Source organism: Calypte anna, chromosome 2 (assembly GCF_003957555.1).
Source record: "Calypte anna isolate BGI_N300 chromosome 2, bCalAnn1_v1.p, whole genome shotgun sequence".
In the NCBI taxonomy this organism is placed as follows: domain Eukaryota; kingdom Metazoa; phylum Chordata; class Aves; order Apodiformes; family Trochilidae; genus Calypte; species Calypte anna.
The window spans coordinates 110,368,792-110,382,061 of record NC_044245.1 but is presented as its reverse complement, the minus strand read 5'-3'; the positions used below and the strand labels follow the sequence as shown (position 1 = coordinate 110,382,061).

At 36.5% G+C, this 13,270-nt stretch overlaps 1 protein-coding gene across 1 annotated transcript in view; it reads right to left on the bottom strand.

Annotated features, from left to right (window-relative positions):
• The window catches only part of SNTG1 (syntrophin gamma 1), a 144,964-nt gene that overhangs the window by 116,389 nt on the left and 15,305 nt on the right, over window positions 1-13,270 (bottom strand). Inside the window, exons 4-7 of the mRNA XM_030444688.1 lie at window positions 11,008-11,064; window positions 3,098-3,155; window positions 229-272; window positions 82-123 (exon numbers count right to left, since the gene is read on the bottom strand). Of these exons, the coding sequence (XP_030300548.1) occupies window positions 82-123; window positions 229-272; window positions 3,098-3,155; window positions 11,008-11,064 (201 nt within the window). The remainder of the gene's footprint in view (window positions 1-81; window positions 124-228; window positions 273-3,097; window positions 3,156-11,007; window positions 11,065-13,270) is intronic.

The following is a 13,270-nucleotide window of genomic DNA, read 5'->3' as shown; positions in this document are numbered from 1 at the left end:
CCATCCCACTGCCACCAACATCCACCATCATCTTAACCACTACAAAAGACAAAATGTAGACTAAAAAGCAGAAAAGCTCACCACTTCTTCATGTCTGCATTTTCTCACATTAATTCCATTAATCTGTTATTAAAAAGATAAAGAGAAGACTTACTCTACATTTCATAAGTACAGATTTCATTTCACTTTTCTAGAAAAATATAAACAAAGACTTGCAATTTTACTCACCTGTAGAATTGCATCTCCTATAAAGAGCAAACCTGAAAGTTCCGCTGAAAACAGAAAGCATATTTTTCACTCATTTTGTACAAAAATCCTACATTTAGTACATGTATTCCTATTAACGTATTTTTTTTACTTGATCTGTTATAAAAAAAAAAAACCCACAACATAACAAAACACACAATGCATAGCTTCCAAATAAATTATATTTGATTTTTTTGTTTTGTTTTGTTTTGTCTTTTGGTTTGCTTTGGTTTGGTTTTGTTTTTTAATCCCAGTCTACTGGTATTTAGTGGTTACAGTGAAAGACTCTACTCAGTCCATGTACAAGACATATTAAGAAATAGTAAACACTTTTCTGAAAAGAAAATTGCTCCAGAACTAGGTTCTACTTGGCTGTGAGCAACTATTCCTTACAAATTCTGAGGAAAAAACCAATACAGAAAATCCAGAGCTACTTAGGAATGAAAAATTTAACTTGTAAGGTTTTACCAAAGCTATTTTCAATCACACATCTTTGATAAACTCAGGGGATTATTTATGCTGGATAACACGATAGGTGCTGAAGAGCTAAACAATCAGTAGATTTTAAAACATCAGCCAAGCTGAATTTGATTTTTATAATAAAACGATACCTTTTAAATGACAAGGCAGTTTATAAAATCTAATTCTACAATTGCAAATTTAAAATAATGCATTGTGTTATGGAGCTATCTGATGTAAATAACCTTTATAAATACACAAGAAATATATATGTATATAAAAAAGATTATTTAACTGTCTATACAGAAATAAATAACCTTTAATATGAGAACTAGGCAATGTTAACAGACCATTTAGGCCTAATTATGTACAGTATCCCAAAACATGAGAGAAGACACTGCTTAGAAAAGATGACAATTGGACTTGATCAAACAACTTTACTTATTTACACGAGTTGTAAATCTGAAATCAATATTGACATAAATTAAAATACTCAAGCATGTGTTTGGAGAACTGGTCTTAAGAGCTGGATGTAGCAAAGGATGATTAAATAATTGGAAGATAAACATCCTAATAAATGCATATTTCAGCATTCTTCTTCAGAGACAGGGCTTGCATGTAGTAACAGCTCATATGTGATCTAATGTGCCAAGGAACCTAGTGTGTATCATTTGATTTAAGAATTGCAACAAGTCTCAGCTCCTTGTTCAGAAGGCCAAACAGCTGGAGTTAACTGGGCAGAGGGCATAACCAAGGCTGCAACAGCTTTGAGATACAGGCTCTGAGTCAAACAGCATTTTCTGTAATGATGATCACAAGTATAGACACATGGCATGACACTTTCTGCACCACAAGACAATAATATCATTATACACATGAGATGTCTTCCAGAACTACCTCTCAAAAAAAAAAAAACCAACAGAAAAACCCACAAAAAACCAAAAAAACCCCAGCCAAAAATGAGCAGTATTTTTATTGAAAGCAGTAATGCTCGTTATATCTCAGCTAGGTATTGAGGTTAGTAATAATGCAGCAGTAATAATACCATAGCAAAAAAATTGTGACAAAACCAAGAGAAAATTGTGACAAAACCAAGAGAAAACTGTGCACTTTTGTGTGCTCAATTAAACCTAAGCCTACGTTTCTTATTTTTCCTGCAGTGTTTAACAGAACTTTAAAGACAGTGTAGGTAATACATATGCCACATTATTACATTATTATTATTATTATAATATATAATATATTATATGATTATATATATAAAATATATTTTATATATATAATCATATATATTATCATATATTATAATAATAATAAGTACATTATTATGAATTACATATATCTATGTATATTGAAGAGAAACTCAATTCTTAAAGTTAAACTTGCTGCTTTCCATAGGGGCTCATTCCATGCTGCTCTGTAGCCTCCCTACATAAAATTCTCACATCCACCTTTCAGGGCTGGCTTTCAGTTCTCAAGATACTGATTCCCCTGTATCTCTGTTTGTGTGGGTGAATATGAGATTTTCTTATGCTGGCACATTTAAATTGTGCAGAAGCAGCATCACAGAATTGCTGACTTACAGATGGAGGGAAATGCTTCCAAGTTTACGTTTCTGACCTTATGTGAATGTACACAAGAATACACAAACATTACAGAGACATTAAATACACCATACTACTACTGACTCATGGCCTTCATCTCTCACCACTGCACATATGATGAGCTGTTTAACCATTACCATTCTTCCTAGCTCACATTATATCATTCTAATAATTTCAAAAAAATATGGGGATAAAGCACCAGCTCTCATTGCACTAAAAGTATGGTTAACACTTTATGTGGTATTAGTTTTGTTATACATTAATTGCTGCAATGGTGACATCTAATGCTGAAATAACAGGGGTATTGTCAAAGTTCTGTCATTACTCATTCTTGTATGAGCATTACCCTACTAATAGATATGAAAAGATTACATTCTCTTATTGGTTTACCATCCTTTAATGGCCAAACATTTGATCTGCTAAAGGCTCCTGGCAACAGTCATTTGAGAATAAAAGACACAAAATCATTAAATTTAAATTTGTTAAATATTTTCCTGTTATAAATACTTTACTATTCATCTCCTTAAAAATAATGATTTACAAGCACTTTTTTGTTTGTTGTGGGTTTTTTAATTATTATTTTAAATCATGTTGAAGACTGTTTATAAAATATTCCAAATACAGATCCCATGCTTTTTCAAAGAATAGTTCTGAAGAAGACAGAGATCATAATGATATGGGAAGACAAATGGTAACCATTTATTTGACATTTTGTGAAGAATATCAAGACCTAATGCACCTTTCTTTAAGGAGCACATCCAAACACACTGTACTAATCAGACACCCACCTCTTTGTTCTTTGGAAATCTTAGAAATGACCACTGGAATATTATGTTCTGCTCCACCCTGAAAATAGAATAAATAGCAATCTTATCAGACTTTATGCTTAAAATCATATTTTACCCTTTTTCAAACTGCAGTTTTCAGAGATCAAGGAAACAACACAATTTTCTTTTCTGTTTCTGTTTTTTTTTAAAAAACAATAAATAGTTGATTTGGTTTAATTACTTATTGCCTCTCATAAAGGAATTCTCAGTTTCCACCATCAGCTCAGGAAGTGAACTGCATGATGTTCAAAATTCTGCAAGGACAAGGTCATCAGTTTCTGTGAATTTTAGAGAACTTGATGTATGAATTGTGTCCTACAAAATCAAAATGGCCATCACACTGTAAGGGCAGCCATGCTGTGACCACTTAGTTTTCATGCTGGCAAGAAACAGTAAACAAAAGCCCAAGAAAGGAAGTTTGGACTTTTCATCTGAAAAGCAGTCTTTATTTGTTTCTGTACCTGTCAGGCAAGCACAAAGAGTAAGCAAAGCAGTGGGATAAGTAACAAGGAGCAGAAAAAGAAATATTAAGAAATGGAACAGTAGGTGTTCAATAAATGAAAATAAAAGGGAAATAAAGAAAGCTGACAGCAATTCAACAAGTCAAAGCAATTCAATGCTCTTGCTTCATTCAAGCTATCCTGTTGGAACTAGAAACATTCATGGTGCTTAAGAATAAAGCATTAAAAAGAACCTTAAATAAAAAGGAAACTTAAAGGGAGAGAGAGGCAAATGTACATAGGGATACAAATATTTTTTCCTCTGTAGAGAGCATAATAGTATAAGCCTGGATGTAACCTGTACAATTTCAGATCATCAGAATTTACAGTCTGCCATACTGTTATTTTGCCTAGGAATGCTGGTTGAGGTTTACTTGCTCTTCTCCGAAGCAAAGAAAGAAAGAAAGGCTTCCTTAGGTTCAGACATCCCATGTTAAGGTGTGAAAAGAGCTGACATGGATATTTTGATGGTCTAAGGAAGAGTACATCTCCCTTTCTCATGCAATAACAAATTGTTTGAAATGGAACAGACTCCCAGACTTCAGCTACTTCTGCCATGGAAAAACAATGAGCTTCCTGTGAACCCGTAGAATCTTAAATAGGATTAAAGTTTCTTCATTTAGTGTCTGTCAACCCAAATGATCCATAAACACTGAGTTAATGGGGATTTCAGTAATATTGCAACATTATATGTCTACAGGAATATCTCCATTGGCATTGTGCAAGATGAGCATTTCTACACAGAGAATGTCTTGGCATCTGTAACACGGACTGAGTATTCACTCCACAAAAACCATGAAACTACCTTTATTATAGACAGGCATAGAGATGTATTCAGACTAAATAAATTGTAGCATTAAACCTTGAATATCTTTCAGTGGTTTTCACAGCGAAAATAAAAGATAGCTTCACTTAAGACAATTGATTTAAGCTCACTACATTTCTAAGATTTAAGCCACAAGCTCCACATTTTTCCTTAATCACATGCACATTTAATTAATTGCAAATTTATCAACTAAAAAAAAATTTCAGTCAGTTATTCAGTTCCTTTCCTAAGCCTCCAATATTACACAGATATTGCACTACCCAGGACATTTCAAGCCCAGCAAACTAGTGTAGATTTTAAAGCTCAGCACGTGTAACATTGGTCCTTTTTTCTGAGTGAAATGGCCTCCCTTCCCTCTTAAGACTCAGATCTCCAGTAAAGAGGAAAATTACTGTTATTACTAAGCCAGCCTGCAATACACACAAAATGATTATTCCTCTCTCATTCACTGTATCTAGTTAAACCCATTTACACTGCAGATCTAAAGAAGCATTCAGTAATGTCCTACTGAAAAAAAGTTATCTTCTCTCAGTCTGGCCCATGCTCATGATTCCTTTTACATTAGTCATAGGATGTATTGCTTATCATTCTAAAAAATAAAAAAATCAGAATGGGAAAAAGAAAACAGTTGACCATCTATCTATATCTAGTCATTGGCAGCAAGCTAGAAAAGCTGTATATAAATTCTTGCAATATCTTGTTGAATACTATTTCAGACTGACATTGAAGCCTTGCATCATGAATCCTCAGTTCTTGATACTCTGTCCTACAGAAGAAGTTTGTGTGTACCTTAATTCTGACTTTATAGGCTTAGAAGAAACTCTGCTGAAGAAAACTCTGGGAAAAGAGGCCATTTTTCCATTAGTTCAAATTTTCCTTTTCTCTAGTTTGAATGTGTAGTCCACAACCTCAGCCCAGAGGAGGGAACAAACTCATGGTTCAGACCTCTGTCATACTCTGTTCTTTGGAATTCAAATTTTCTTTGACATTTTTCCTTAAGTAAGAAAGGATGAACGTGGAATAAATATAGCTTGCCACTTGAAGAGTGGTCCTACTAGAAGACACAGAGGAAGCTCTAATCACTATCTTTCCATCTGAAAAAGGGTGACTTTATACATGTTGCCTATTGGAAGCAGTCCATGTAAAGCTTTGGACTGTGTTCACAGACTGTCTTAGGGAATACTAGGTGGTTTAAGCCAAAACTGTGCCAGAAATCATACTAGCAATTAAACTATATGGACAATAATGTGCCAATGTTAACTGGCACTTCTAGACTTTCCTTTTCAATAGAAATGTGTAGCTGGAACCAAAATACCACTTCCAAAATTTGTTCAACACCAACTTCTACAAATAGACAAGTCTTTAAAGATTAAAAGATAAAATTTTATACTTAAAGCTAGGTGGTTAATTTATTAAATAAGCCTCCTAAGCCTTTTTAAAATGCTTTTATTGTTTCAACTTGAAACACAGGGAAAATGTGTTAATAAAAAAATTGTCACAGAATTCATGCAGAGAAAGAGAACCATCTAAATATGTACCTAAGTGTAAGAAGGCCCAGTGCACATACTTACTTTAGAGATTTTTTGATTGAGTCAAACAGAAAACTAAAAATGAATCTCTGCAGATCTGTAGTACCACAAGTCATTTAAAAAGAATGGTCAAAACAGGCAGGAAAATGGCACTGTATAGAGTCCTGGTAGCCAGGAGTCAGAATCTAACTGCAAAGCTTTTAAATTTATTTAATGAACTATTAATTTTATTGCCTATTTGCACAAGAACACTCTGCTCCCATTACTGAGAAACATGATATTCTTTCAGAAGTCAAACACTTAGCACTTTCTTGTGTCAAATCTCTGCATCTCAGGCTTGTCAGAGATGTGATAAATGATTGAAATGCTACACTACACACATCAATTTCTACATCTAACTCCATGGTATTCCTTCACACAAAGAAATTTATTACTAAGGGCTCTAAAAAGGCTTCAGAAATTAGAAAATAATTCCTTCTGAAGAGTAAATCATTTTAGTTCTGCTTAAGAGTCAGCCACATTTTCACTTTTAAATTCAGTAAAATAAAATAGCAAAACACATTTTTTTTTTCTTTTTTGTTCTTGAACCTTTAAATAGTAGATGATACGCAATTTTTAAAGAGCTCATACCTTGTGCAAAAATCAACATTCCAAGCAGGGCTCTTTTAAGCAGTTAGCTGAATCTTTGATTTTTATAAATACAGTTGGAACATCCAGGTTCTAACACTAAAGAAGAGAGTTCCTCTCACCGACAAGTCACTAAAAGAAAAGTGCATGGTTTCATTCTGCAATTACTAACATTTGATATTTTGCTCTTCAGGAAGAGAAAGTAAAAATCCCAAGCATCCAGAACACTTAAGGTGGGATAAGATACTTCAAAAATGTACTCAAGAGAAAGGTAAAAGATTATTTGATCATGCAAGGTTTCTGATAGGAAATAATTGTCAAATTTAGCATTAAAAAACATAATAATGTTTAAGAGCGGAAAGCAGGATTACTAATAATGTAATCTAGAAAAGAGGTTCCATATTCATTGATTAAAAAAAAATAAATTGAAAAGAAATCATACTATTGATAAAAATCAACACAATACCCTAGACCACACAATTCTGCTCATCATTTTAATTGTCTAGTCTACAGCATCCAAGTAAATTTGGATTTACTTTGGTGAAAGATATATCTTCTATTTACACGAGAATTTATATAGCTTCATATTTTCACAGTTTAGAATGATTTTGATCTATGAAATGAAGTTAGACAATATGTTCAAATGAAATAACGTAATTAGATTTAAAGCCTTTATTTGTCAATTATGTTGTAGTTGTTTCTAATAATTTGTTTTCTTTCGCAAGAGGAAAATAAATTTAAAAAATTAAAAAATAATTTAAAAAACCCTACAAGGCTGAGTTCACAATCTGTTCTGGTAATTTAAAATTATTTTGCAACTTCCAAGAATTTTCTTCAGAAAAAATTACATCTTGCTCTGAAAATCTAAGAATATCTTGCTCCACTAATTTAAGAAAGGCTATTTCACATTCACTATTAATTTGTATTTCCCGATTATATTTTATTTTATACAATGAAACCCCTCCTTAAATGATGTGGTCTTGAAATTTTTAGCAATTTTAATTCTTAAAGATAACCTATTTGAATGTGTAATTAAAAAAGTAAATTTTAGTGACTCTATAAGATTTGCTCTCCAAATCTCAAAAGTCCTTATTGTAACTGGGTAACTGTAACTTCTTATCACCACCTAAACAAAACCTCATTCACCCATATGTATGACTTTACACTGACAAACACAGCATTTCGTTATTCCATGAACTGGAAGGCTGTGGATGTGGTCTACCTGGACTTCAGCAAGGCCTTTGACACCATCTTCCACAGCATTCTCCTGAAAAAGCTGTCAGCCCAGGGCTCAGACAGGAGCACCCTGTGCTGGGTTAGGAACTGGCTGGAGGGCCGGGCCCAGAGAGTGGTGCTGAACGGTGCTGCATTCAGTTGGCAGCCGGTCACTAGTGGTGTCCCCCAGGGATCAGTGTTGGGCCCAGTTCTGTTTAATATCTTTATTGATGATTTAGATGAGGGGATTGAGTCCACCATCAGCAAATTTGCAGATGACACTAAGCTTGGGGGGAAGTGTCGATCAGCTGGAAGGGAGGAATCAGCTGCAGAGGGACCTGGACAGACTGGAGAGTTGGGCTGATTCCAAGGGGATGAGGTTCAACACGGCCAAGTGCCGGGTCCTGCACTTTGGCCACAAAGTGCAGCTCCAGGCTGGGGACAGAGTGGTTGGAGAGCAGCCAGACAGAAAGGGACCTGGGAGTCTGGACTGACAGGAAGCTGAACATGAGCCAACAGTGTGCCCAGGTGGCCAAGAAGGCCAATGGCATCCTGGCCTGGATCAGGAACAGCGTGGCCAGCAGGTCCAAGTAGGTGATTCTGCCCCTGTACTCAGCCCTGGTGAGGCCACACCTCAAGTACTGTGTCCAGTTCTGGGCTCCTCAGTTCAAGAAGGAGATTGAGGTCCTGGAGCAGGTCCAAAGGAGGGCAACCAGGCTGGTGAAGGGACCCGAGCACAAGTCCTATCAGGTGAGGCTGAGGGAGCTGGGGCTGTTCAGCCTGGAGTGGAGGAGGCTCAGGGGAGACCTCATCATTCTACAACTACCTGAAAGAAGGGTGTAGCCAGGGGGTGATCGGTCTCTTTTCCCAGGCAACTCTCAGCAAGACAAGAGGGCATGGTCTCAAGTTGCGCCAGGGGAGGTTTAGGTTGGACATTAAAAAGAATTTTTTTGCCAAGAGGGTGATCAGGCATTGGAATGGACTGCCCAGGGAAGTAGTGGATTCTCCATCCCTGGAGATATTTAAAAAGAGACTGGATGTGGCACTCAGTGCCATGGTCTGGTAACCGCAGCAGTAGTGGATCAAGGGTTGGACTTGATGATCTCTGAGGTCCCTTCCAACCCAGACGATTCTATGGTTCTATGAACTGTACCATGTAAAGAAGTCAAAGGAAAAGAACTTGTGTGCTGTATACTAAACTCATGAGAAACTTTGGCCAAAGAATAGCAATTATTTTTGGTCTTTAGTGAGTCAACAAGATAACAGCAAGTGTACCAAGAGCTTTTTTGACAACCGGTATTGCTATTCAGCAATATTCTTATCAATGACAAATGCACATTAATCCCTCTTCCAAGTCACTTCTTGTAGGGGCAGTGCTAGCAGATGTTCACGGGGAAGTTTATACTTTCATTTTCAATGTGTGGTTTGGGTTTCTGCAGCTGTTTTGGAAGAAGGGGGGTGGGGAATTGAAGGCGGCTACAGGGGTGGCTGCTGTGAGAAGCTGCTGAAAGCTCCCTCATGGCTGAGCAGGTATGTTTCGAAAGCTGGATGTGCCTCTGAGAGTCACGTATTCAAGAAAGGGAAAACAGAACTGTGAAAAAGACCTGGAGAGCAGAAGATTGGAGGTGAGAACAATGGTGGGTCAGACGAACCAAGGAGGAGGTAAGGAAGGAGGAGGAGAATGTGCCTGAGCAGAGGTTTCCCCGCAGCCCATGGTGAGATGGCAGCTGTGCCCCTGCAGCCCATGGAGGAGGGCGGTGGAGCAGTCCCCAAAGGATCACAGTGGGACAGAGGTGGACATGCATCCAGTGAAGGATCATAAAGTGAGAAAACATGATAGACCCCATGCCAGGGGAGGTGACTGCTCCCGCAGCAGCCGTGACTCTGTGTGCAGCCCGGGCTGGAGCAGTCTGTGCCTGAGGGACTGCACCTGTGGGAGGGACTCATGTCGGAGGGGTTCCTCAAGGACTCTCTGCCATGAGAGGGGCCCCGCGTTGGAGGAGGGGAAGGCTGTGAGGAGTCATCCCCCTGAGGAGGAGGAAGGAGTGGCAGAAACACCGTGTGGGGAACTGACCCTAAACCCCCCCTGCCCCTCCCCTGTATCCTGAGGGGGAGGCAGCAGGGAAGGGATCCGAGACTGGGAAGAAGGGAGGGGTGCTGGTGGGGGGAAGGTATTTTAAGATCTGGTTCTGTTTTCTTTTTCTCCTTATCTGATAAATTAATTTTATTTTTTTCTCCCCAAGCTGAGTCTGTTTGCTTTGCCCATGACATAACTGGTGAGTGCAATTCTCCCTCTCCTTGTCCCATTTCGCAAGCCTTGAGTTGGACTTTTCTCCTCCCTATCCCATATGGTGCAGTGCAGGGTGGTGAGCAGAGGTCTGGTTGTTACCAGCTGGGCTTAAACCTCGACAATACATAATTTAAGCCTCTTTGCATTCACGTAAAGCATACTTCACTTTTTCCATTGCTATCTTGAGACTGAGGACTGTGCTTGATAGAACATGAAATTAATGTTGTTTTGTCTACACTGAGATTTAAAGCTAAGGTAAGGTTTTCAAAATCATAGATAATGGTGACAGGAATTAACTGTTTCTCCCTCTCCTCATCCCTTCCTCCCTCCTTCAAAAAGGATCACCTACACTTAGATTTGTTCTTAAATATTACTGAAGAAATAAAAAATACAGTACTATGATAAATTGCTGCCTTTGCTTGATCTACAGCAAAATAAGCAATATGAGAAAGCAATAACATTTTCTGTCCTAATGATTTGCAATGAATGAAAATGATTCACTTTGTAGAATTGATTAACTTATTGGCTGTTCCATGTGCCTGCCACTGTAACTTACCAGTCATTAATAACCACTTAAATTAGAGTGCTGTTAAACAAGACCACAGTCTGTGAATTCACAAACACTTTTCAACTCTCATATCAAATCTTATTACAGAGCTGCTCAGCTTGAATCTTCACATTGCCTTCCATTCCATTGGGCAGTATAGACACTGATTGCCTACTGTGACAGTGTCTTAATATTCTAGAATATATTTGCTCCCTTGTTTCTTGTCACCTAAAATACAGTTTGTCCTCATTAAAAGCAACATGAACTATATACAGACACTTCTTGTGTCACATGGAATAATAACATAAAAATAATAATAACAAAAATATTATCCTACCTTTATACTTAAACCAAATCCTCCTACAGTCTGTCTTCTAATCGTTACTGTTCTTTCCTGGAAAAAAAACAAAACAAACAAAAAAAAAAAGAAAAACAAAAACCAAACAAACATCAAGCTTTGTTATACAAAATGTTTTCTGCCATAACATTTATATTCCTACTACAGTAAGTTTTTTCTGTGCTTCCATCCTACACTGATTTTTCTTGTTTTAATAAACTTGTGAATTCCTGAATGTGAAAACCACATGAAAACTATGCTGTAGAGGAAAAAGACACCGTTTGGAAGAAAAGCAGTTCATAACACATTAGCAAGTACTGCCATTCAGTAAGAACATAGGTGTGGACTCACTACACATTACATTGATTTCAGAGATCTTAGCCTTGGCTAGTCCTAAATTGGTCCCACATGCAGACTGATGACTCCACGCTGAAGTACAAAAATTGTGCTCTAGTAGAACATTTTCCAGTTTAGTTTCATGTAAAAAGAATACTGCTGGTGTACTCCAAGACTGCCCATTGATGCAAACCAAAACATGGTAAGCGCACATGATCCAACAATTCAGTTTAAAGCACAGTAGTGATCCAAATTAAAAAACTAATGCAAACACTGCCACTGTTGGCCTCTGAACTATGCTTGAAAATTCTAACCAAAGATTTAAAGGATATTATTGCAGACAGAATTATTTAATGTAACCCATGTTTTTTTCCTCTTACTGCTCTTCTTATAAGTTGTTCTATAAGTATCTGTCTTAGACATGAACATTTTCAAAATAGACTTTTTTTTTCTAGTCCATCTTGTTGACTTTATTTCCAAAGATCATTTACTATTAGTCATTTTGGTTGGTAAGAAAAAATCCTAATAGCATATCTACCAAATGTCAATGGCATAAATTCATGGAAGATATGATTTTTTTAATGCCATCTACATGTAGCAATTACACTAATTTTATCATATATATTGCACAGAATAAGTCTGCACATATATTTTCTCAACATATGTTCCTGTATTTCAGCACAATCAGTATAGATAGACAGGGTCAGTCAGGTTTGGAGAAGTCTCTCATCAGAAAAAGAGACAGAAGGTACAATCACTATGAAACTATTCCAAACTAGATCCACTATAGTGATGCATTACATGTAATGAAGGCACTGCATTATATCTAACCTAGGCTAATTCAAAACACTTTTCAGTCTTACAAACTTTGACAAGGAAACTGAAGCAGATTACTTTGTTCTGAAAGCTTTAATCAGCATTTTAACTGAAAAAAAAAATAGCAATAATAAAATGTTTTTCACTGGCCTAATAACTTTTACTTCTTAAAAGGCATTACAACAATTAATAAATTATGGCATCAGCTCTGGAAGGCAACACATTTTGGACTAGTAAAGAAGTGCTCTGAGCATTCTGTTTGATGATTTATGCTGTTCTAGGTTAAAGTGCTGTTCCGGGTTAAATTTAGTGCTACTCCATTGTTTCTAACTAACTGCTTAAAATAAAACCTAACTAAAAGTCTGTCAGATGTGGATTTGTCTATTAATGTTTTCCATAGTGTTTCTTTCTCCTCAGTTTGCATTTTCCTATGATATAATTTGCAATGATTTTCCAAGTTCAAAAAAGCAACTTCATCTCCAATAAAAACTAGAATTTGATTATGATGGAATGCTGTTTAGTTCAATACCAAGAACTAAATGTCCTGTCAGCTTGTAATTTTAATATCACATTTGCTACCTACCTTACACCAAAAAGAGGGGCAGTTAGAGCTCCTAGGATCTTTAAATGCAAGATTCAGAGCAGTGTTTCAGCTGCTTCTTAGAACAGAACAAAAGTAGTTATCATTTTATTGAAAGACTCAAAGCTGCTGCCAAGCTGTCAGCATTTTCCATGCTTCTAACTCAGAAAATTCCTGATCCACACATATGTTCATTGACTGGAAAGGAGATCTAAGAGTTTTGCCAAAAAATTATTCCTCAGAGCTACACAGTGAAACAGAAGCAATGTTTTTCAGGCTTTCATTAAATATGTATTAAAATATATCCTTAAAATCTGAATGATCTTCTTGAGATCATGGAGATCATCTTAAATGAGATTAGAAGTTAAGAATGACCTTGTGAGCACATAGCAAGAGTAAAAAGTCAGGAAAGGAAAATAGAGAATCCTTTGTAATCACTAAGTATTTAGTCAAGAGTTAATGTTATTTGTAACTCTTTAATCTTAGGACATAGTAAAGAGTCAAAGATTTCATATTGACTGGTATGTGATG